This window comes from Theobroma cacao, chromosome 6 (assembly GCF_053813885.1).
Source record: "Theobroma cacao isolate CCN51 chromosome 6, ASM5381388v1, whole genome shotgun sequence".
NCBI classification, from domain to species: domain Eukaryota; kingdom Viridiplantae; phylum Streptophyta; class Magnoliopsida; order Malvales; family Malvaceae; genus Theobroma; species Theobroma cacao.
The window spans coordinates 1,397,413-1,422,152 of record NC_142644.1 but is presented as its reverse complement, the minus strand read 5'-3'; the positions used below and the strand labels follow the sequence as shown (position 1 = coordinate 1,422,152).

Here is a 24,740-nt window from a genome sequence, read left to right as displayed (position 1 = left end):
TTTTTCTCGCTATACTGACATTAAATCCGACCTCAATCGACAAAATAGGATTGGCAATTGCTTGGATTCAACCATAAAGACGGGGATAAGGAGACAGAACAAAAAATGAGAGGAGAGAAAATATAAAATAAAACAAAATTATTATATAGGTCAAATCATGTCGATGTCGTGTATTATATTAATACTTGCAGTACATTATTAGTAAAACGACGTATTATCGTATTCATCATTACATCAAATAAGATGTCGAATCAACTAAATCGAGTGTTACGTTAACATACGTAATAAAAGAATTTTAATTTTGTTAATAATTATATTAATATTATTAATTTTAAAAAATAAAAAATTTTATAAATTATTATGCAATGACTAGATAGAGTATAAGTAGTAATTGCTTAATTCAACCACTAAGCTAAAAAATAAGAGAAAGGAAAGTGGCTAACCACATACTCAACTCTTTGGGCGTTGCCTGGCAGTTGGCCTAAAGTCCAAAGGCCGAAGGCCTATTGGCCTAGGGACAGACAGAGTCCGAATCTTTTCAACACTTCAGCTCAACCAATCTGCTCTCGCCACATCATCCAAAAGCCGCACTCACACTCTTTGGTTTCGTGAGATAAACATGCACCGCAGATTTCCCCGCCCCTCCCCCCACCCATGAGCTTGCCAAGCTGGATAGTGAAAGTGCCAGGCTGGCAACCGTTAGAAATATAGAATCCAACGTGAGGATCTGCTGGCCTTGATTCTTATGATACCTAGAAATTTTTTTTAAATTAACGGCTGAGATCTTCTCCCACGCTTCCCCACGATTTATACCCCCAAATCTCCTCTACCTTTTTTTTTCCCTTTTTATTCCAGTCTCCTCTTTGGTTCACTGCTCCAAAACAAAACCAAAAAAACCACAGCAGAAAGCTCCAAAAAACCACCTTAACACTGTTGCTCTTGTCCCTGTGGTGCTCTTTTTCATTGAGAAGCTTCGTGGGTTTGGCTTAGATCCAACCCACATTGTCTTGGGTTGGTACTTTTTTTCTTTTTTTTTTCTGCTTTTTTCATTAGCTTAATTTTCAGTTTTGGTTTTTGGGTTTTGATGTTCGCATCTCTAGATCTGAGGTAAGTTGTGTTTTTTTTTCCTTCTGAATTATGGGTTTTCATTGATGGTTTGTTAAGTACATTGTGTGTGTTCTGCTGTTTGGGTGCTGAGAAAATCTGGGTACTGGAAAGATAGTTGAATCTAGGATTCATTAATTGTCTGGAAGTGATTGGTTTACTACATTGTGAGTTGCTTTTTTTCTTTTCTGCTGCAATTTTCTGTTTGATGGCTGGGAAAGGATGCAAGGTGGAAAACAGTATTAATTTTTTTTAAATTACTATTTTCTTTGGTTTTTTAAGAATTTGAATATTTACCTTAATTAGTGGGAATCTGATTCCGGCGTTTAATTCACGATTGGCAACACGTGTTTGGAAATTGGAATTCTGGGATTGTGGATTTCAGCTTGACTATAACTAATGGGAAGAATATGTTCCATGGAATGAACTTTTGGAATGATGTAACATTTTTGATAGACTGAGATTGGTAGAATTTTATGTCTATTTTTTTAATCAATTCTTTCTATCACAATTTAATAATTAACTAATCCTTTGCTGAACCGAATTTTCTTTATGCAGTTGCCAAGATGGTTGCACAGGAATTCACTGTTGATTTGAATAAACCACTTGTCTTCCAGGTATATTGTAATTGGTTTTCAATTCTCTTGTTGAGTTTCTTACATAATTATAAGAGTGTGAGATATTGATCTGTTATTGAATTTTTTATTGTTTAGTAGTTCCTGTATTCCTGTTGTTTATTTCCTCAAGTTGATTTCTTGGTAGTGTCAATTACGCTACACTTCTTTGCAACTTCTTGTTCTGTTTCATTCCTTTGACTTTCTTTGGCTACTTGGTTTTGCTTCAAATCTTGTCAAAGCTATTTAAATCCTCTTCAGTAATCTTAGGCAATGGGGAAATCACCTTGAGAAAATTGGGGGTAGCGATTTCTAACTCCAATTACAGATTTTGACTGTTTGAGGGACTATGACAGGTTGGTCACCTTGGAGAAACTTATCAGGAGTGGGTTCACCAGCCTATTGTAAGCAAGGAAGGTCCTCGATTTTTTGAGAGTGACTTTTGGGAGGTATCAACAAAAATTTTGAAATATTTTAATTAAGCTTTACTCTGGCAAGTTTTTGTAAGAACAAATTGACTTGTTTTACTTGAAACAGTTCTTGACCCGCACAGTCTGGTGGGCAATTCCAGCCATATGGCTGCCAGTTGTATGCTGGTGCATCTCAATGTCTATACGTATGGGGCATCCACTTCCCCAAATAGCTTTAATGGTCGGTTTTGGTATTTTTGTGTGGACATTTCTGGAATACACTTTGCACCGTTTCCTTTTCCACATTGAAACAAAGAGTTACTGGTTAGTTCTTTCTTTCCTGGGCCCATGACTTTTGTACACATACAGACACATAATTTATCCATATCTTACTTTTGTATTATGACTTTTAATCAATTTTCTATGTATGTGAGCAGTCAGTTTATGCTAGAATGGTTTACTAATTCATTGAGAACTTTGGTGTAGGGGAAACACTGTTCATTATCTTCTTCATGGCTGCCACCATAAGCACCCTATGGATGGCCTACGGCTTGTTTTCCCTCCTGCTGCAACTGCTGTACTATGCATACCAGTATGTATTTTTTGCTTCAAAACTTGTTCCTTTGTATATTACATGATGCTTGTTAAGTCTCTATTCAAGTAGATGATTTCAGGCACTGTCTTCTAAAATCGTTTGAAACCTCAAAGCTGTGAATTGTAAAAGTTCGGATCATAGGTGTTTTGTTGCATTTATAAGTCATGTATTTTTGAATTATTGTAATGCCTTACTTCTTGCTGTCTCTTTACCAGTTTTGGAACCTGGTTAAGCTTTTAGCCACTCCCTCTACTACTCCTGCTTTATTCGGAGGTGGTTTGCTTGGGTATGTAATGTATGATGTCACCCATTACTACCTGCACCATGGTCAGCCCACCAAACATGTTGCTAAAAGCCTTAAGGTAAGATGCATGTGCTTTAACTAGTTGCAGGTAACATTTCTTGCTAGTTTAACAGTGCAATAACCTAGAGTAGGTATTCACTAAAAATTTTCAGTCCCACTGACTTAAAAGCAGATTTTAAACCTCATGAAAGTAATAGCAGCGGGATATCTACACCTCAAACGTTCCTTGCAAAGCAGACTTGTCCGGGTGTTCTGACTCTTGAGTTAACCATGTTTATTGCAGAAATATCACTTGAACCATCACTTCAGGATTCAAAATAAGGGCTTTGGGATCACTTCAGCGTTTTGGGACAGAGTTTTCCGAACCCTTCCTTAAACGAAAGCAGCTGAGAAGACTAGATAATTTAGTTGCCAACCCATCAGGCCCAGCGTTTAAACATTCTTTCTTGTGCTTCTATTTGTTTTGTAGTATGTGCCGCTAGATGAAGTATTGTGGGGTTAGCATCTAATGGATGGTCTCCTATCTATACCTTGAGTTGTTTGTGTAAATGAATTATGTTCCCATTGTTTATTTGGTTATGGAGCTTCCAAAAAAAGTTCTTCATTTCTATGTCACTTTGAATTGGCATGGTCATTACTTGGGTGAAAGAGAAAAAAAAATAATAATCATATGCATTTTACAGAAAAAATTGGAGAGAAAAAATTGATGATTTTTTCAATCAATTCACCTAATTGAGTTAATTTCACGTAATTTATAACATCAACAAAAGTCAAGCACTTACAGAAGTATAGCTATAGAATTAATTAATTAATGAAATTCTCTTTACCTTACAAGCTAATGCACTGTGTGAACACATCAAAATGGTCCAAAGTCAAGATGGAAGGATTATGAATTATGATCAGATATCTTGTATTACATGACTTTGTTAAGTTGGATTAGAGTATTCTATAATCAAGTTTAAATAGATTTTGAGTAATAAAATTACTACTCATCATGAGTTTGGATAGGTATCAGGTAATAATTTTAGGATATTTACTACTTCAACTTGATTATAGATAATATTCTTTATGTTAAATTTTTACTTGTAATTAATATAATATTTATTAAAATTTAGTAATTATATAAACTACGAGTTTAAATTTTATTTTTTATGATTTAATTTTATTTATTAATATAATTTTTATCAATACTAAATATAAAAGTTGATTTTAAATTTATTCTTATTTTGGATTCAAGTTTGGGTTTTTAGAGAGTATTTAAATATTAGATTTTGATTTTTTATCAGATTCGGATAATATATATGGATAGTTGATTTTAATAGGATTCAAACTTAAGTAACTCAAACCTAATTTTCGTGAAAATAAAAGTTATTCACAATTTATTAATTAAAAAATATTTATTCAATATTAATAAAAAAATGCTAAAAAAAAAATCACAAAAGCAATTTAAATGAAAATGTAGTTCAGCATTTTAAACGCTATCGGGTTAGATCCAACCGACTCCGAGACTTGTTTCTCAGTCGGTTGACCCGCGAACGTATTCTCTTCAGTCTCGCTCTCTTTCCCTGGTTACTAAAGTTTGACGTCTAGGGTTTATTTGCCACTCTTCTCTCTCCCTAATCGAGGTTTAGGGTTTATCTTTTCTTCCCTTTTCTTTTTTTCTTTTAAAGCATTTTTTGTTTTGCACCATTTGGTTTAGAACATGTGAGGCGCCATTCTCAGAATATTAAATTTAACACAGGTAAGTTTTTTTTTAAAATTAATTTCTATTGCTAGTTTCACGCTCCTGTGCTGCTTGTTTCCTGGGAATTTACCCCAGAAAAGAAAAGATTAGTCAGGAAAATTAAGAATGGTTTCGTTTATGAATTCTGATTATTCTAAATGATTCCTTATTTTGAGTTCTGGTTGCGTTTGCAGCAATGGCGGCGGATGTTCCAGACGCTCCAGAGGAGGATGTCCAAGTCTCACCCTGCTGTCAAGTGGTAAGCTTTTCCATTTAGTGAAGGACGTTTTGCTATATTTCCATCCTTTTCCTTTCCTTTACTCTCCTCTCTCTTAATTTTTTTTTTGTTCTCTTTTCCAGTGGAAAAACAAATATTCAAAGGCAGAAAAGGGGCGAATTTGTCTAAAGCAGGCAGTACGTCTATTGGAAAAAGGATGTGATGATATTCAAGCCCAGAATCTGACTCTCAAGAAAGGTACAAATAATGCAACTGTAGCTTCTTTTCGTTCGTTTCTTGTGTTTGGTTAGAGTTTGAAATTTATATCCATCAGTTAATGTATGATTTGTAAGAAGTTGGAAGCGTTTTGTAGAAACATATGTCAGAGGAATAGAATTAAAACTATTGCATGCATTAAAAAAGGTGTGCTTCATACATTTAGAGGGGTCTTTTTTCGTCTATTGTGAATTTGTTTATGTTGTACAGATGTTCGATTTGAGTTGGCCTGCAATTTTTGTTCCCCTAATCTGTAACTTTGCACTTTGCAGCATACGAGGAAGAACAAGCACGAGCAAAAGTGGAGAAAGAGGGCAGAGAAAAAGAATCGGCTTTAAGAGTTTCGTTAGAGAATGAGTTATGTGCTCTAAAGTCTGAGATATCTAACTTAAAGCAAAAAGGAGTTTCTGATGCTGAAGATAAAACTGATGAAATGAAGCTTCTTAAAGCTATAGTTTCTGACAGGGAGAAAGAAATCAACTGGCTCAAGGAGCTTGTTGAGAACGAGAAGAAGAGGGCAGATTTGGAAAAGAAGAATGCTGCAGCAGAGAAGAGGAAAGCTGCTGAAGCATCAAAAGATGCAGAAACTGAGAAGGGTAAGGGTAGTGAAGAACGGAGGCTTGCTGATATTGAACGAAAGAAGGCTGAAGATTATAGGACACAATTAGAGGCATTAAGAAAAGAAGTTAATGAAGCAAAATCTAAGTTGGTTTCTGAGAAGTCAAAGTTTGATAAGGCAACTAAGCAGCTACAAGAAGAGAAAAAGAAGACAGTTGAACAAAGAAAACGTGCTGATTTGTATATGGCTAAAGCAGAGGAGCAAAGGAAGATTGCAGAAGAAACTATGAAGAAAGCGGCTGAAGCAAGAAAACGTGCTGATTTGGAGATGGCTCAAGCAGAGGAGCAAAGGAAGATTGCAGAAGAAACTAAGAAGAAGGCTGTTGAAGCAAGAAAACATGCAGATATGGAGATGGCTAAAGTGGAGGAGAAAAGGAAGCTTGCAGAAGAAACTAAGAAGAAGGCTGTTGAAGAAAGAAAACATGCAGATATGGAGATAGCTAAAGCAGAGGAGCAAAGGAAGCTCGCAGAAGAAACTAAGAAGAAGGCTGTTGAAGAAAGAAAACGTGCTAATTTGGAGGTGGCTAACGTAGGGGAGCAAAAGAAGATTGCAGAAGCCACTAAGGAGGCTGTTGAAGAAAAGTTGCATGCTGACAATTTGTTCAAACAGCTGGAAGAGGCTAGAAGGAGGAACGGAGAACTAGAAAAGAAGCTACATGAACTTTCTGGCTCAAGAAATTTGGTGGATGGTCCTTTTGACCAACCAGATAGAAAAACAAGTGCTGAAGCTGCAACAAAAAAGACAGCAGAATTAGAGGTTTTGATGAAAGATGCAGATAAATCAAAGGCAGTTTCCAAGTTGTTGCATTCTGAGGAGGTTGAGAAAGAGAAGGCTATCTTTGAGGGAAAACGAGCAGATTTAGAGATGAGGAAAGCGGAAAAGAAAAGAAAGCTTGTGGAAGAGAATACTAAGAAGGCTATAGAAGAAAAACTCCGTGCTGATCATCTATTGAAGCAGTTGGAAGATGCTAGGCTGAAGATTGATGAATTGAAGAAGCAGATGAATGAACTCTCGTCCTCTAGAAAAACGGTTGATGCTTTGGTTTTTTCATCTGACAAAGGCATTAGTGCTGAAGTAGCAAAAGTAAAGCTTTTGAAAAAACAACTGAAATTTGAAAAACAACGAGTAAAGCATGCCAAAGATGTGGCTAAGTTGGAAAAGAGTCGTAGCAATCTTTTGCAACAAAAAGTAGGTTGCATGAAGCTTGAGTTAGTTCAGTTTATAAACCGCTTTGATGCACTGGATAAATGTTTCTCAACCCCTACCGAAGGTATAGATGACATGGAAAAGGTTAGTTTCTCACTTTGTATTCATACCTCTTTTTTTTTGGTTTTTCGCTTTTTGTCATTGTTCTTCCTTGAAATTTCAATTGTTTTGCTCATTGATGATTATAGTGATGTAATTCATTTTTGAAAAATAGGATACAGGTTTTGGCGTTTGATACTATACTTTGCTACTGGTTGATTTTTCTCAGACTGAAGGTTACGTGATGGCTCTTTAGTGTTATTGAACTGGTGGGTAGAGGATAAGTTTGCTTTCAATCCTACTTTAATTTGTGGGCAGTTTATAATGTATTTGCACATGATGGATATGGTTTATGATTCTGTGAAATTCCCTTTTAACTGCTTGGTAATTTTCCCAACCAGGCAAAAACAAAAAAAAGAGGAAAAGGAAAAATTCCAAAAGAAAGGATGGGTGAAGAGAGAGGAGGAAGTGAGGGAGAGAGAGAGAGAAGAGGGGTGGGGGCAGAGAGAGAGAGAGCCTTCCTCCTCCTAATGATTATGTGTAAACTTTTCTTATGATAATTTTTTAAAAATAATTTAAATATTCTCTGTGCCTCATCTTAGTTTTAGGAGTTCATTTCATTTGCAATGCATAAGGTTGTTTGCTAAAAATGTACAGCTTTTTGGTCTTTTTCTTTATTATTAATTCTGCTGAGATTCTGATCATGGTTGTATATGGGATTGTTTGATATTCTTTGCAGGCTGGAGACTTCTCAAGTATGCAATGGTTGAAGGTAAAAGAAAATTTACGGAGTTTAAATTTCTGTCAAACATGTCTTCAAACTGAAAATCAACTTCTGAAGACTATGTGCATGGATACAACTCCGTCCAATCCTCTTGGGGAAACATTTCAACATGATGCACATTTGCTTCCTATACAAGGAGGGAACTGTGCTGAATCCATCACAGGTATTAATTCTAAATTGGAGTCTCTGCTTGGAGGCTCTAATCGAAAAATGTTACAGAGTTCTGCAATAAATTCCAGTACAGCATCTTTTTCTGATAGACAGTTGGTGGGCTCACAGGAAAGGGGTGCTTTTTCTGTTACCACATCAGCAAAACTGGGGGAAGAGATCTTAAATGTAGAACAAACTGTTTCGGGTATATCTGGTGAAGTTACAAAAAATAGGTGCAATGAAAATGTTGCTGTGGTTGCTGAAAATAGTGTTAGAAGTCCTCTTCCTGTTGATCCTCTAGGAAGAGTTAATGGCTGTGGTAAGAAGAGAAAGAGGATACTTAATGCTGTCGAGTCTATTGAACTTCTGTGCTTTGAGAGTAAAAAGTTGCATCTGCAGCTGGAGGACAAGCTGTCTGCTTTGCATGGCGTGGTAAGAGGACAAATGGACAAACCCACAGAAGAAGCTAAACTTCTGAGATCTAACCTGCAAGATATTGCATATGCTGTGCATGATAGGTCTCATAAGAAGAGAAAAACATCTCATGAAAAGACAGTGGCTATGCAGCAATCTTGTGATGGTCTGCAGTTGACACAGATGCAAAATAGCCTTGAACCTTTGGAAGATGCAAATGTATTCAGACCAGCTTCTCAACCTGCCAATAACTTGATGAATTCAACCAAGGTTTCTGGAGAGGCCATATGTGATCCTCATACAATTGACCCTAAAATTATGGTTGGTTTTAAGGAAGTAGTGAACGGAAACTATATGAAATTGCTGGACTTGGACGATGCTGTGGAGGAGGAATGCTATAGGATGGCAGCAGATATGCCTGTATCCCCTACTCTTCCTGAGATTGAATTTCCAGGCGTTGAAACATTTGAGGTGGATCAATTTACACATACACATGATGAGAATTGTGAAGGATTTTCTCATGAGGATGAAAATGTTGCATCTTCTGACAGTTTTGATGTTATTAACATGGAGAAAGGTTCTAATAAGTTGCCATGTAATAGGGCGGACACTTCACTTAAAGTATTGCAACATGAAAATGAGTGTTCTCATGGTACCATTGACATTCCAAGGAGTAATGAGAATGGTATTTGCAGTACTATGCCAGCAGGAAGAGCCTGTTTAAGCCATCCCCAGAACTCTGGAGTCTTTGAAAGAATTCCAAAATACTGTGTTGTGTTCTCTGACATCAAGGATGCTAGCAGTATCTCTAGAATTTTTTTCGCCACTAAAAGTTGTATGGCTCAATGCTCTTTGCCTGCTCAGACTGAGTTTGTCGTGCATAGAATTTTACATGCTCTTAAGCTGGAAGAAAATCTTTTAGCCAAGTAAGTGTTCTATTTTCGTCAAGATATGCTATAATGTCTGCTGTTGAGGACTGTCTATGAGTTCTTTACCTCTGATTAGTTCATTCTGATACTCTGCTTCAATTCCAATATCTGTCATTTTAGTTGAGCTTTTCTTTCTAAAATTTCATGAATTCTTGTTTCAGGGAGAAGGTTTGTGTATTTTTCTCGCTGGTTCTTCTCAACTTGTGTACAGCTACTTCAGGGAAGTGCTCTCTGATCAGGGATCTCATCCCCTGCTTACATTTGTTTGCTGAGCACATAAATGCAGGTACTTTCAAACTTTTATTTATGTCTTGGTTTTCATTGCGTTTGTAATATCTGTATCAGCTCTTGTAATTTTATTATATAGTTGTTTCAGCTTTGAGTTTATTTAACTGTTCTTTTGGTGCAGTGATGTCTGATGCTGAGCCAAGAAGTGTAGTGGCTGAATTATGTTTGGATGAACTGCTTAGTGTAATTGAGGATTTTCTTATAGAGGGGAGATTTTTGTTGTATACTGATTTGTCTTCTGAGTCTTCTAGTGAATGTGATTCAAGAATTCATGTCACTGTTGATGGTTCGGATGTAATATTGTTACATGAAGCAGCTTCAGCTGACCTGTTGGTAGCAGGTAGCATTATATTGGGTTCTATATGTGCAGCTGCTGACCGTACTGGCTTTATGTGTGAGGCTGTTTATAACATTTTCCGGATGCATAGATATGACATCTCGGTGGCTCTGCTTGTTCTTCATGTGTTTGCTTATGTGGGTGGTGATAAAATTTTCACCTCAAAAAAGTATAGTTTGACAATGACTGTGTTGAAATCGATAGTCGTGTTCCTTGAAAGAGAACATGCACCGGTGGCTACAGTAACTCTTTCATTGGTGGCTGAGGTTCAAGCTGAGTGCCATGCATGTGTTGGATGCCCATTTTCGAAGGATGTGCTTTCTGTAGATATTGTTGTCTCGTTACTCTTTGAAAAGCTTCAGAATTATGTGCAGTCAGGAATTATGCATCAAGAAGTGACAGCAAATTTGTCAAATTCAAATGTCATGTCCATTCAGGATAAAACTGAACAAAACTTGGGTTGTGTCGTTGATATGAATTGTGATGTATCATGCTGTTTAGACAAATACAGCGTGCCTGGTAAACAGTCAGGATCATTTGTCGCTGGAACTTTGTGTCACATTAGTGATGTCTTATCGTTGATAGAGCTTCTTGCATGCAATATGGTATGTGCTCGAACTATTATGTTTGTTGTGAGTGGTACTCTTTCAGTAGCTTTTGATACAACTAATACTTTTTACCTTTTGTTTTTTGAAAGAAAAAATGCAGAAAAGAAAAAGGAGCAAAAAGTAGTGTTTGGCTTTGACTTTCTCTTTTTAACAGAAGCAAAATTTTTGAATTTTTATACTGAAAAAATTCTTAAAAGTTTTCATCCTTTAGTTCTATTATAAATGATTTTTGTACTGTTTTAAATATATATATATTTTTAAAGTAAAAGCCAAAAGGGAAATGCCAAATATTTGGTTTTGGATTTTAGCTTTATAGTAGTGAAATTGTTTGTTCTTTTGTACTGAGATTTGAAACCTGACTTTTTTTTTAATGTTTTGTTGAATGCAGAGCTGGGTCTGGACATGCGAGAAAATCATTGCCCAGCTGTTGAGTATGTTGGAATCACCTGGTCTTGAGAACCTCACGCTTGCTATTATTATTCTTCTCGGTCAACTTGGGAGGTATTCTTTTGTTTAATTTTGTCTGGTTTTATATGTTTTAACTTTTCTGGTCTTTGATGTAGTCATTATTGTTTTTGCCATGATGAAATCTTAATGTTGTAATTTTGGTTGGGAGCACCATTTATCCTGTTATATTTGGTTGAAACTCAATTTAAGAAAAAGGAAGTTTAAATTACTGATTTGGTCCCTGTAGTTATCAAATTATGGGGATTATTCTCTCTTCTTTTATTTCGAGTATTTTGTTCCTCCTATTTTATTAAATGTGGATTTTGGTTGCTCCTTCAATAGTCACGGTAAAATTAGTGACATAGACTGTTAAATTTATGTCATGACTATTTTTGGACTGGCATGGCAAGTTATGATATTTTTTTGACTATTTCTTTTCAATTCTGTTTTATCAGATTTATTTGTTATTTATTTTTCATAAATATTTTGTTTTAATTTTTTATTCTAAAAAGTAGTCACGTTAGCCAAAAAATGATAAAAGCAACTTCCTGCATTGTTGTTTAGACAATCATTGTTATAATTTTTGACTATTTTTTGTTTTAATTTTTTCCAATGCATTGTTGTCATCCTGCTAAAGCAACTGGCTGCAGGCATAAGATTATCATCTGCTATTTTGTCAAAAACTAATGGGGAAAGAAAGAAAAAAGTCCTTGGGTTTTATACTGTTTTGTGATTTGAAAACGTCAATTGCTGAAATAATTAGCTGACAAACTGGTATGGATATTAAATTTGAGTAACCTGCTACCTTGTGAAGGTGTACATGAGGATTTGCGTTTAGAAGAAATCATAAATTGATTAGTATATCTTAGATTCCACTGAGTCTTACACTTCAGTTAAAGTGGAAAAGGTGTATGGTAGGGATTGGCTTTGCTTGAATTCATCTGTCTAACTTGTAGTACTGGTAGCTACATGACATGGCATGGGTGAATTGTTATGAGATTCTTGTTTCATGCGAGAGCATGTCATAGTTATGAGGGACCTACTAATATTAACATACAGCAAAGAAAATTCATAGTTTTTCAGAAGTCTCACATAGCTTTAACATTAAAATGATGTCTTTTTTTCAGGCTTGGAGTTGATGCTGTTGGATATGAAGATAAAGAGGTTGAAAACTTGAGGGTTAAGCTGTCTGCTTTTCTGTTTCGGGAGACTACTATTAGAGCAGGTCTTCCTATCCAGCTTGCGACTGTTAGTGCTTTGCTTGGGCTTATATCCCTTGATATTGAGAAAGTTATTCAGAAGAATGTTACGCTTCCAGTCATGTCAGGTCAATTTGTTCATGCAGATCTTATAAGAAACTGGTTTCCTTTGTTGACTGAAGAGCAACGAGCAATGTCTATTAGACTCTTCCAGTCTGTTGACTGAGATAGTTGCATCATCAGCTTGCTGTGAAATTCGAGTTGCAATATTTTTAAATTAGGATACATGTAAGGAATTTTGGTAGAGCTTTATCATATGAGCAATTAAAAGTAGTTTCTCCAGACTGGTAGGTTTTGGGACATGAACACCTTTTTGTTTCCGTTTCATGTTACCCCAGTCTGTGACTGCATAGTGTTGGGGCACAACTGTATCCTATTGCTGTTGTCTGTACAAACATTAATTTTTTATATTATTTTGATTTGTTCAAAGAAATTATGGAAATTCAAACTTTCCAACTTGAATTTCGTTTTTGTTGCTTATGGCTTTTCGTCTTTGCAATTTTTTCTTTTGGAAGTTTTTCCATTATAATTGCAGTTCCAGAGCACTGTGAAGTTCAGGTTAGCATTAGATGATCCCTGTCCTCTGCTGAACAGGAGTTGGCCATATCTTCCTAGGGAGAAAGGCCCTTTGGCTATGATTGAAGAATAGGAGTTGGCCCTGTGCCATTTGTTTTTGGTTGATGGGGAAAGATACTTCAGTCTCCCAAACAGATATTGGCGAGTTCACAGTACAGAATGTTTAAAGCTGTAAGTCTTCACTTCCATCTCTTTTTTCTCCTTTTTACTGTTTTCTTAAATATATATATATCAACACCAAACAATTTTTTCATTGCTGGATAATGTTCTGGCATCTATAGAATAATTAGAATGGCTAAACCCATGTGAAGGCCATTATAAGAAACAAGAAAGATTGATAGGACAATTAAGATGATCACATATTGCCTTGAGTAGTCGCCTAGTCAATGGCTTGAGGTCCTATAGTTTGCTTTTGATGCTTTTCCTGCCCCTAACTTTACTGCTATTCTAATTTTAGATAAAAATTGTTAGCAATTTAAGGCTATTTTCTTTGTTAAGGTTTTTTGATAATTGAGCTAACAAGAATAGCTTAAGTGCTATTATTTATGTACATAAGTAAAATGTAACTTACCTGCTTTTTATCATCCATCTAGAGCAAGCTTTTTCTTTGATTTCTCAATTTTTTTCCTTGTTTTAAAATCACAAAAGAAGTGTTTCAATTATGAATGGTAGTAGCAATAAAATAGTAGAAACTTATTAAATGGCATGGGAAAAGTTTATCAGTTAAATGATTGCTTCTCGCCATATTTCATACTTTGGAGGAATGGAGATAATACATAAAAAAAACCCCCCCAACGTTTTTGTATTGGGAAAAATCTCATTGGAAATGGAAGTGATAAGCAGCAAAAACTTATTAACACAATGCGATGACTCTTTATCTGCTCCTTGTATCCTTTTATATTTAGCAGTCCACAGAGACTGGTTCCTGAAATTTTCTCGTTTGAAGCTGTGACATTCTCTTTGGTAACCAAAGAAAACAAGAAACTTGAAATCCTGGGAAATTTTCATCATTGTGTTGAAGAAATCGTGTCTTGGTTAGAACTTAGAAACTCTAATTGATATAGAGGGACAGTACTAGAGAGAGTTTCAGAAACATTTATTTATTTGTACTTCTTTTTCCCAGGTGTGGGAAGAGGTGGAATGCTCTGTTCATTTCTAAAAAAATTGTGTGGATCTGTCATGCTTTTCACCCTTGCCAGTCTCTTGAAGTTACCCTTGAAGTACTTTTTGCCCCATTCACTTGCCTCTGCATAGCTTGTGCTGCCCTGGCTGTTGGTTCCCAAGTCCAGATCCCTGTAGTTAAGATAGGCAGCCCTTGGACCTTTTGAAACATATGGGCTCATGTATTCATATAACATCCTGATCCAGTGTATATGCTTGTGGGAAGCCTTAACATCGTTGACTTGCCATTTCACTATGTACTGTATATTGTACAAATTCTCCTTTCTGTGGGGAAAAGGTACTGAAGATACGGGAATTGTATTCGTCTTTCCACCAAAGGGATCCATTATCATGAAAACCATCTCTTCAGCCAAAAACATCTTCCATATTCCTTCTAGTCCTTCTTCAGGTATTGGTTCCCTAACAAAATCTGATTTCGCCTTAAAACTGCTCTTATATGGTTGAGTTTTGTCTAACAGGACCTCTAGGGGCTGCCCTTGCTGGAATCCTGCAAAATAGAGGGTGGATTCAACCCAACTCATTTGAATGCAGTCCTCAGCCAGCAATCCAAGCTCAGGGAAGCTTTCATTCATAAATGGTATAAGTCTGTCAATTTCTCCAAGAAATAGTGAGTTGAAAGAAGCTTGGATGGTTTTGTTATTTCTGTGGCCACTTCCTTGGACATCTTGAATGATGACCCTGATGAACAGATCTTCAGGTAATTTATCAGCAATGTATTGCCACCTATGCACCAGCTTTGTGGCACCTTGTTCTATTGTTTTTGAAATGGTAAAAGCTGTCACTGTCTGTGGAACTCGAACAAGCCTGATTTTCCAAGAAAGTATGATCCCGAAGCTTGCACCGCCACCTCCTCTAATTGCCCAAAACAGGTTCTCACCCATGGCTTTTCTGTCCAAAATTCGTCCATTGACATCCATCAAGTAAGCATCTAGGACATTATCTGCTGCAAGGCCATACTTCCTCATCAAGTTCCCTAAACCACCTCCACTGAAGTGTCCACCAACCCCCACAGTAGGGCAGAGTCCAGCAGGGAATGCATGGATGCTACTTTTCTTGCCTATGGCATAGTAAAGCTCGCCAAGAGTCGCCCCAGACTGAACCCAAACGGTTTCTTCCTCAACATTGATTTCTATTGCTCGAAGGTTGGTAAGATCAATGATGATAAATGGGGTCTTGCATGAGTATGATAGGCCTTCATAGTCATGGCCACCACTTCGGACCCTGATTTGCAAACCAAGCTTTTTGCTACAAACAAGGGCTGCTTGGATTTCAGACTCATGGAAGGGTGTGATTATGAGAAGAGGTGTTGAGGTTGAGGAATTCAACCATCTCATGTTTTGTAAAGTAGACTGCAAAATAGATGAATATAAAGGGGAATCTGAGGTGAAGATGATTTCGAAGCTTCGAGTGTAGTCTCTAAACTGGGTTGACATACACCGTGTAAAATCACCATGGATTGAATCTGAAATAGCCTGCGAAATGAAGAGGGATAGCAGAGACACTAGAATTCTGTGCTTCATTTCTCTTTATCTCTTGAATCCAGGCTTTCACCTGATGAGTTTTAAGTATATATTTGAACTGCACATTCTTAGATAAAGTGGAGCGTTTCAGCAGCAGTCCTGGCTCTAAGGTCGGCTTGTCGCCTCATGCAGAATTTTATGGTAACATCAAATAGAAGAATGGCGATCATTCCAATCTTGAAGGTGAAGAATATCCATTAAATTAACTCTCTTGTCCTTTTTATCTCAGTCGGCAACCAATGTCATCACTAGCATTTTTTTACGTAATTAATTTAGCAGGCACAATTTCTCATTTGTAGTTCAATCAACATTTTTTTGAATCCATTAACAAAAGGCAGGAGTCCTAACTACTACTGAAGAAATTTTTTTTTTGCTCAGCTACTACTGAAGAATTCTTGATATGATTTATTTTGTTATTATTAACGGTGATATTCGAAATTTATCCTAACTCGAGATGAGTATTAAAACGTGTACTCGAATTTGTTTTAAATTTGAGTATAAAATATCTAAATCTTATGTTATGGGTTGGATAATTGTATTCAAATTTGTCTTAAATTTGAGTATAAAATCTCTAAATCTTATGTTATGGGTAGGATATTGATGAATATAGTCTGTTGACATCTTTGGTTTTTGTTCTAACATGCACTACCGTTAGAATGCTAATGTCAGATGTTTATTTTGTCGCAAAACAAAAGTAATCAGCACAGATTTTTATCCAACAACAAAAAAGCTTAATTAAAGGGATGTGCATGGGGAATATCTATATGAAAATATAAACTTTTAGAAATGTGTACAAATGCCCATTACTCAATTGGATTGAAAAATTAATTAAGCATTTCAAGTACAAAGATTAATGACTATGGATATAGAAAATACCATGTCATGTCAAGAACATTTGATAAGAAAAGTCCAGAGAAGATAAACAAAATAAAACAATGGAAGGATACCAGGATTGCTGTAATAGCAAGTTCTTTACAAATATAAACAAGAAGAAGAAAGAAGGGTAAATCTCTACTGTATTCACAACTTTGAGGTCTCATGTTGATTCCTTTGCATGCACCAGACGCCCAACTTCATATCCGTAACTTGTTTTATTAGCTGCATCCTGAACAAGTCGTCTAGAATTTTTCTTGTTCCACTTGGGAACAACTCGTAACCTCTTGGAGAGTGGAATGCTTCTGCCTCCTGAAAATTTACTGAAGCAAGGGATGGGTTGCATTGCAGGAAACCTGTTACAGGCAGAGAAAAGGTGTGCTCTGGGAGAAGATAAGGGTGGCTTAACAGCATACTAGCTGTCCACCTTTCGTTGGGATCCCTAGCGAAACACTTCATTAAGAAATTCTTGCCCATACTCGACATGTTTTCTGGGATGTTGGGTGATTCTCCCCTCAAAAGCTTGTCCCTCAAATCCTTGAGATCACGAAAAGCCAATGGCAATTTACCAGTAAGCATCTCAACCATTATGCAACCGAGTGACCATATATCCAATGCGCCAGTGATGTATCCGATGATAGATTCAGGAGACATGTAAGGAGCAGTACCTCGAAAACCATATTCCCAATCATTTGTATCTTTTACCCCATACTTTCTAACTAACCCAAAGTCGGCAATCTTTAAAGTATCTAAAGCAGTACCATCTTGAGAAGGGAAAACCAGAATATTCCCTGGTTTGAGATCAGAATGGATGTATCCTTTTCTGTGAATATCGACGAGCCCTTCAAGTATCATCCGTGCATAGTACTTAGCATGTCGTTCTGGTATTTTGCCACCGTACTCCTTCATCAAATCCAACAGACATCCTCCTGAAGCATATTCAAGAAACAGGTTGAAAACCTTTCTTTGACGTTCTACACTCGTGAAACCACCAAAGCATCGAACGATATTGGGGCAACCAATAAACTGTTGAAGGATTTCCTGTTCCTTGTGAAGAGAAGAAGCCATTTCCTCATCAGCAGATTTTACAGCATATAACTGACAAGTTGGAATACTTGTTTTCAGCAAATATACGACACCATACGTTCCCTTTCCAAGAACCCTAATCCTCACTCCTTTCACCTCCATTCTCTCTTAATTAACTTGAAGAACTGATGCTGCTATTAGAACATTCATATTTATATATGTATGATTGGAACTTATTGAGCTAAAAGTTGGTTTTTTAGTTCATAGAGAACAAGGATTTAGTTGCTTTCTCTTCAAGTTATAAATTTGATTCAATTTTTTTTTTTTTAAAAAAAGCTATATATTTGATTCAAGTAGAGGACTATTGATACATGAAAACTACTACTTTGTCAGGGTCAACGTATCCAGGGGTATCGGCAACCACAGTGTAGACATGACTGTCACCTTCAAGAGTGAAAGCCTTGGATAACCGAAAATCAGATAGTTTTGCATGCAAGCTTTCAGTTAACAAGATGTTGCTGCACTTCACATTTCTGTGGATTGTAGGTGCAAATACTCCAGTCCTGCATTTCATTTTTTGTTTATTATTAATTAGCATTAATCATTCCCAAATAAAATAGGAAAATCAGAGAAAAAAAAATTAGGCAAATATGCATGCCAATTAACCTTGTGCTGCTTCCAGGACTACATATGCCAAGTCTTCCTGACCCTAATTTTACTGCTTTTTTATTTTTTTGATAATAATTAATAGCTTTAAATTGATCGAGAGCAATTTAAGGCTGTTATCTTTGTTAAGGTTTTTGATAATTGAGCTAACAAGAATAGCTTTACTGCTATTATTTATATACATAAGTAAAATGTAACTTACCTGCTTTTTATCATCCATCTAGAGCAAGCTTTTTCTTTGATTTCTCTTTTTGTTCCCCTTGTTTTACAATTGTCAAAATGCTGAGATAATATGTTTATTTTGTCACAAAACAAAAGTAGCATTTGAATTAGAGCATGCGCTTGATACAAGTAAACTATTGGGAACAAGAAGTTATTGGTTCATCTCTTTCCCTCTTGTTAATTAAATACAAGCAAAAGAAACCTCGAAATTCCTTTCTTTTTTGACACAAAGGAAGTCCCAAGAGAAACTAAACACTGCCAGCCTTGCTCAAAGCCTTGCTTGTCTTCTTCAAGCAAGTTCAAATCCTCATAAATTAATACAGATTTTGATCCAACAATTTAAAAGCTTGATTAAAGGGTTGAGAATGGGGAATATCTCTATGGAAAATATAAACCTTCAGCAACGTGTACAATTGGCCATTACTCAATTAGATTGAAAATTAAGCATTTCAAGTACAAAGATTAATGACTATGGATATAGAAAATACCATGTCATGTCAAGAACATTTGATAAGAAAGGTCCAGAGAAGATAAACAAAATAAACAAATGGAAGGATACTAGGATTGCTTTAATGGCAAGTTCTTTACAAATATAAACAAGAAGAAGAAAGAAGGGTAACTCTCTACTGTATTCTCAACTTTGAGGTCTCATGTTGATTCTTTTGCATGCACCAGACGCCCAACTTCATATCCGTAACTTGTTTTATTAGCTGCATCCTGAACAAGTCGTCTAAAATTTTTCTTGTTCCACTTGGAAACAACTCGTAACCTTTTGGAGAGTGGAATGCTTCTGCCACTTGAAAATTTATTGAAGCAAGGGATGGGTTGCATTGCAGGAAACCTGTTACAGGCAGAGAAAAGGTGTGCTCTGGGAGAAGATAAGGGTGGCTTAACAGCATACTAGCTGTCCACCTTTCGTTGGGATCCCTAGCGAAACACTTAATTAAGAAATTCTTGCCCATACTCGACATGTTTGCTGGGATGTTGGGTGATTCTCCCCTCAAAAGCTTGTCCCTCAAATCCTTCAGATTACGGAAAGCCAATGGCAATTTACCAGTAAGCATCTCAACCATTATGCAACCGAGTGACCATATATCCAATGCACCAGTGATGTATCCGATGATAGATTCAGGAGACATGTAAGGAGCAGTACCTCGAAAACCATATTCCCAATCATTTGTATCTTTTACCCCATACTTTTTAACTAACCCAAAGTCGGCGATCTTTAGAGTATCTAAACTAATCCCATCTTGAGAAGGGAAAACCAGAATATTCCGTGGCTTGAGATCAGAATGGATGTATCCTTTTCGGTGAATATCGACGAGCCCTTCAAGTATCATCCGTGCATAGAACTTAGCATGTCGTTCTGGTATTTTCCCACCGTACTCCTTCATCAAATCCGCAAGACATCCTCGTGAAGCATATTCAAGAAACAGGTTGAAAATCTTCCTTCCACATTCTACACTCGTGAAACCACCAAAACATCGAACGATATTGGGGCAACCACTAAACTGTTGAAGGATTTCCTGTTCCTTGTGAAGGGTAGAAGCCATTTCCTCATCAGCAGATTTTACTGCATATAACTGAGAAGTAGGAATATTTGTTTTCAGCAAATATACGACACCATACGTTCCCTTTCCAAGAACCCTAATCCTCACTCCTTTCACCTCCATTCTCTCTTAATTAACTTGAAGAACTGATGCTGCTATTAGAATATTCATATATATATATATATGATCGGAACTTCTTGAGCTAAAAGTTGGTTTTCTAGTTCATACAGGACAAGGATTTTGTTGCTTTCTCTTTAAGTTATAAATTTGATTCAAACTTCAAAAAAAAAAAAAAAAGGTTATATATTTGATTCAAGTAGAGGACTACTGATACATGAAAACTACTACTTTGTCAGGGTCAACGGATCCAGGGGTACCAGCAACCACAGTATAGACATGGCTGTCACCTTCAAGTGTGAAAGCCTTTTAGAACCCAAAATCAGATAGTTTTGCACGCGAGCTTTCAGTTAACAAGATGTTGCTGCGCTTCATATTTCTGTGGATCATAGGTGCAATTACTCCAATCCTGCATTTAATTTTTTGTTTATTATTAATTAACATTCATTCCCACGTAAATTAGGAAAAACAGAGAAAAAAAATTAGGCAAACATGCAGGCCAATTAACCTTGTACTGCTTCGAGGACTATATATGCCAAGTCTTCCTTCCCAATTCAAAACACCTCTACTGCTATCTACATCCATTAAAAGCTAATTTTTGTTTTTTTTCTTTTTCATTTTTATTTATTGTTTTGAAAATTAAGTATCATTTCAAAATCAAAAGCTTTTTCATTTCCGTTTAAATGTAATAAAAGAAAAATAACCATGTTTAGGGTTGAAGATTTTAGTCACCGAACCTAATAATTATTGAATTAACTTAATTAAGAGTTTGTGCTTAATGGTTAATGCATCATATCAATGAAAAAATTTATTTGGGCGTCTCATCAGACATAAACCTTTTTAAGTGAATGAGTTGGAGTATGAAAGGCTTATGTCTTAATCTTACCTTTGAGATGCCTTGCTAAGTTTTCTTGGGCGATTTACCCATAGATTAGCTCCATGTTAATGCCATCACCGCAATACCCAATAAGTGCTGTCAAGTTTCTATGATTAACTCTCAGTAGAAGTTCCACCTATAACCCAAAACCCAAATCTTAATAAGTTTTATTTATCCAAATGAGGTATTAATTAATGTGATGTATAAGTTACTATTTGATCAATGTCATACCTCTGCATGAAACTGCTTATGCCGTTGAACTGATGATGGAGAAAGCATCTTCACCACCACTTGAGTGTCATCTAAATAGTAGTGAAAAACTGTTCCAAATCCTCCTTTATCAAGAACTGTTTTGAGATTGTTTGTTATCCTTTGGATCTGAGCATGAGTGAACTGTAAGACTTTTCGATGAATCCTGTAATTGGTGTGTTTTGCTGGAGTCAATTTCAAACTTCTCCGTTGATGAAACTGAAATGAATTCAACACAATTATGCCTATGGAGAAAATCTTGGTGCATAGTAGAAAAGTTTAATGTTCTTAATTTGGATCCACAAATTTTGTTATGGTGGTCATTCCCAGTATTCACAAGACAAACATACAAATACCTAGATTGAAGAAGATGAATAATTTTGCTGACCATAGCATCCTCTCCATTTTCTAATGTCACTGTATCCCACAAATTAGGTCCTATATCTATATGAATATCAAATTGTGGTATTACATTTTTTCAGCATAGTTTCCATACATGAAACCTGCTCTGATTAAGTACTTCTCCCCCGTTTTTGAGGGTCAGGTTTTAACAATCCAGTACCTCTGCTATACATCTGCTCTAAATTCTGGTAATATTCTCTTACTTGAGCCAGTTTGGATGTATGTTGCATTTGAAATATAATTTATGTTTGTTCTGGAATCAGTATAGCTCGAATCCTCTGACAACCCACAATCTAACTAAATCAAAATTTGAAAAGGAAATTAAGGCAGAAAGTATTTAAATTTTTACTAATTTCGTAATGAAATTAAATTCATCATACGGTTGTTTATACCAATTTGAGTGACCAAACTTGATTGATCTTCGGCATGGATTAGAAATGCAAGAGCCAAGCTGATAATTAGTGAGTGAAAGAGGAAATATCTTGATATCTTCATAATGAAAATCATTTTCTCATTGAGGGAAGAAACAAATAGCATCTTAGTTAAGCAGTACAATTACGTACATTGCCATAGAGTAACATATTGAATTAAAGCAAAAAACACTAGGCCAATTGTGAAAATAAATACATTTGGAAACTCTCGATTCCTCCGAAGGTTCAATGCTTTCTTCGGCTTGCTATTCTTGATTCGATCCCTACCAAACACTTTTTCTTATCTTGAGGAGTTCACTTTGACAAGGAACAATCTCGCTGTTTATGGTGTGATTTTGAAGTGGAAACCTGCTCACATATTGTCATATCATGCAAATTCAATTGGAAGGTTTGGTGCCTTGTTCTCCGATGGTGGAAGGTTTTTTGTGTTACTTCTAACACTTTTTCATCCTTCATCCAAATGTGGGCCGGCTACGTTTTCATGGGTACCTTATGGAAACATTAGATGACTGTTTGCGACACAACATTCTGGTCTCTATGGCTTACGTGAAATAAGACAATGTTCTCTAACGAGATTTGGGATGGTTGGGAAATTCTTTTTCTCATTAAAACACGCTCACTCCATTGGATTTGAACATCTGAGGGTACCGACTTCATTGACAACTTGGGTTAGTGGACAGAACCGAGCATCCTATCTGCCAAAAGGCTTCCTCTCCACTCACGTCTAAAAGTATCGTGGCAGCTCCTAGGGATGGAGACCTTAAGTTTAATGTTAACGGTTCTGCCAGAGGTAAACCCAGACAAACATAAACAGAATATTCTCTGTTTTGAGACCACAATGGATGTATCCTTTTTGGTGAATATCGCTGAGCCCTTCAAGTATCATCCATGCATAGTACTTAACGTGTCGTTCTGGTATTTTGCCGCTGTTCTCCATCAAATCCAACAAACATCCTCCTGAAGCATATTCAAGAAACAGGTTGAAAATCTTTCTTTCACATTCTACACTAGTGAAACCACCAAAGCACCGAACAATATTTGGGCAACCAATAAAATGTTGAAGGATTTCCTGTTCCTTGTGAAGAGAAGACGCCATTTCCTCATCAGCAGATTTTACAGCATATAACTGAGAAGTAGGAACACTTGTTTTTAGCAAATATACGATGCTGCGATTTGAAGAGATTTAACAATGAATGAAAAAATAAAATAGGAAACACAAGAAAGAAAATTTGGAAAACAATTGGAGAGCACAAAATAGAGGCTCACTCACTTTTCATCTATTCTTCTTCATTTATATACATTATAATTAACAAGAAATAACGGAGAGATTAGTAATCGTAGAAAGCATCAAAGAAAAAGAATGAAAATGGTTGGCTGTGCACTGAAATCCATGTATTGGTTTCAGTGCTAGGCAACGGCTACAACCAAAACAAAAAACACTTGGCTTAACAGCCATATAAACATCAAAACAACACACTCAAGTAGTGTTTTAATAAGGTAAAGTGAAAAACGACATAGGCTACAATCGTATTGCATAAACAGTAAACTAACTTAAGTGATACGACATTCAATCTTGGTGTATCAGTTGCTGAAGTGAAGAAACGTCACCGTACTGCTCATCCCTCTTCTTCTTCTTCCTTCTTCATCCTCTAAACCTTCTTGCCAAGTATGCTTCTTAAATTTTCAAAGTTGTGATCATCTTCCAACAGACCTCTTTAATCACGAATCTGGTAAACGCCCGTACATGACCTTAGGAATTCAAATCTGTCTCTACTCAAACCCTTGGTCAAAATATTAGCAAATTGCTGATCAGTTGGACGGTAATGAATAATAATCTCATTGTCTTTTACAGCCTCTCTAAGAGCATGATATTTAACCCTGATGTGCTTGGTACGACCATGCTGAACAGGGTTCTTTGCAATAACTATGGCTGATTTTTTGTCAACATTATGCATAATACCTTTAGTTTGCGGAAACCCCAAGTCTACTAATATCTTCCTAAGCCACTGGATATGATTTGCAACAACTGAAATAGCAATATACTCAGCTTTAGCTGAGCATTGAGCTACCACTTCCTGCTTTTTCGAATTCTAGGAAAACATGCCACTATCAAAAGAAAAACAAAATCCTCTAGTGTTCTTTGAGTCATCTAGTGACCTTGCCTAGTCACTGTCTATATATCCTTAAAGTTCCCCATTATCTGACTTGTAGTACTTGATTCCATAGTTCACTGTACCTTTGACATATCTCAACACCCTCTTAGCTGCTCTAAAGTGAATTTCAGATGGTGGCTGTATGAATCTCGATAACAAGCTAGCTGAAAACATTATGTCACGCCTAGTAGCTGCTAGATACAGTAGAGACCCTATCATACTCCTAGAAACCTGACCATTTGCCTTATCTGCACCATCTTTCTTAATCAATTTATCCCCCACAACTAATGGTGTATAAACTAGTTTACAGGACTCCATCTTGAACTTCTTCAATAAGTCTTTGTCACACTTAGCTTGGTGAACAATAACTTGCTCATCAATTCGGATAATTTCCATACCAAGAAAGCAACTCATGAGCCCCAAGTCAATCATTTCAAAATCTGTCATCATCTGAGCTTTGAATTTCTCTAAATATTCTACATCAGGCCCTGTTATCAGAAGATCATCCACATATACAACTACTATAAGTGTGACTGAGCTATCAGACTTCTTTACATATAGTGTAGGTTCTAT

General features: G+C 36.3%; 5 protein-coding genes across 5 annotated transcripts; 2 read left to right on the top strand and 3 right to left on the bottom strand.

Moving 5' to 3' along the window:
- Nucleotides 1-827: 827 nt before the first annotated feature.
- Nucleotides 828-3,635, top strand: LOC18595182 (dihydroceramide fatty acyl 2-hydroxylase FAH1-like). The gene is made up of 7 exons (XM_018122562.2): nucleotides 828-1,011; nucleotides 1,663-1,721; nucleotides 2,075-2,167; nucleotides 2,256-2,452; nucleotides 2,615-2,720; nucleotides 2,939-3,085; nucleotides 3,311-3,635. The coding sequence occupies exons 2-7, from the start codon at nucleotides 1,671-1,673 to the stop codon at nucleotides 3,401-3,403; spliced, it is 687 nt and encodes a 228-aa protein (XP_017978051.1). The 5' UTR covers nucleotides 828-1,011; nucleotides 1,663-1,670; the 3' UTR covers nucleotides 3,404-3,635.
- An 888-nt stretch (nucleotides 3,636-4,523) lies between these two features.
- MEE22 (maternal effect embryo arrest 22) lies at nucleotides 4,524-12,788 on the top strand. Its single transcript, XM_088807252.1, has 10 exons — nucleotides 4,524-4,768; nucleotides 4,945-5,009; nucleotides 5,111-5,225; nucleotides 5,516-7,152; nucleotides 7,847-8,676; nucleotides 8,758-9,381; nucleotides 9,546-9,670; nucleotides 9,794-10,614; nucleotides 11,006-11,118; nucleotides 12,192-12,788. Exons 2-10 carry the CDS (start codon nucleotides 4,947-4,949, stop codon nucleotides 12,487-12,489), a joined length of 4,626 nt encoding a protein of 1,541 aa, XP_088663378.1. The 5' UTR covers nucleotides 4,524-4,768; nucleotides 4,945-4,946; the 3' UTR covers nucleotides 12,490-12,788.
- Nucleotides 12,789-13,999: 1,211 nt separating this feature from the next.
- LOC18595180 (berberine bridge enzyme-like 22) lies at nucleotides 14,000-15,601 on the bottom strand. The gene has a single exon (XM_018123558.2). It carries the CDS (start codon nucleotides 15,599-15,601, stop codon nucleotides 14,000-14,002), a length of 1,602 nt encoding a protein of 533 aa, XP_017979047.1.
- A 1,020-nt stretch (nucleotides 15,602-16,621) lies between these two features.
- LOC108662405 (mitogen-activated protein kinase kinase kinase 20-like) lies at nucleotides 16,622-17,662 on the bottom strand. The gene has a single exon (XM_018122739.1). The coding sequence runs from the start codon at nucleotides 17,660-17,662 to the stop codon at nucleotides 16,622-16,624; it is 1,041 nt and encodes a 346-aa protein (XP_017978228.1).
- Nucleotides 17,663-17,861: 199 nt separating this feature from the next.
- On the bottom strand, nucleotides 17,862-20,061 carry LOC18595179 (mitogen-activated protein kinase kinase kinase 20-like). Its single transcript, XM_018122738.1, has 2 exons — nucleotides 19,061-20,061; nucleotides 17,862-18,063 (listed from the first exon to the last, which is right to left on the bottom strand). Exons 1-2 carry the CDS (start codon nucleotides 20,059-20,061, stop codon nucleotides 17,862-17,864), a joined length of 1,203 nt encoding a protein of 400 aa, XP_017978227.1.
- Nucleotides 20,062-24,740: the final 4,679 nt, after the last annotated feature.

Excerpts from the sequence above, each read along its gene's own strand:
- MEE22 (XM_088807252.1), top strand. The coding sequence starts at position 4,947 with ATGGCGGCGGATGTTCCAGACGCTCCAGAGGAGGATGTCCAAGTCTCA. Across the intron at positions 5,010-5,110 it reads TCTCACCCTGCTGTCAAGTG|TGGAAAAACAAATATTCAAA; the intron begins GTAAGCTTTTCC and ends TCTCTTTTCCAG. Across the intron at positions 11,119-12,191 it reads CTTCTCGGTCAACTTGGGAG|GCTTGGAGTTGATGCTGTTG; the intron begins GTATTCTTTTGT and ends TCTTTTTTTCAG.
- LOC18595180 (XM_018123558.2), bottom strand. The coding sequence starts at position 15,601 with ATGAAGCACAGAATTCTAGTGTCTCTGCTATCCCTCTTCATTTCGCAG.
- LOC108662405 (XM_018122739.1), bottom strand. The coding sequence starts at position 17,662 with ATGGAGGTGAAAGGAGTGAGGATTAGGGTTCTTGGAAAGGGAACGTAT.
- LOC18595179 (XM_018122738.1), bottom strand. The coding sequence starts at position 20,061 with ATGGAGGTGAAAGGAGTGAGGATTAGGGTTCTTGGAAAGGGAACGTAT. Across the intron at positions 18,064-19,060 it reads GATATGAAGTTGGGCGTCTG|GACTGGAGTATTTGCACCTA; the intron begins GTGCATGCAAAA and ends AATGAAATGCAG.
- LOC18595182 (XM_018122562.2), top strand. The coding sequence starts at position 1,671 with ATGGTTGCACAGGAATTCACTGTTGATTTGAATAAACCACTTGTCTTC. Across the intron at positions 2,168-2,255 it reads TTGAGAGTGACTTTTGGGAG|TTCTTGACCCGCACAGTCTG; the intron begins GTATCAACAAAA and ends TACTTGAAACAG. Across the intron at positions 2,721-2,938 it reads CTGCTGTACTATGCATACCA|TTTTGGAACCTGGTTAAGCT; the intron begins GTATGTATTTTT and ends TCTCTTTACCAG.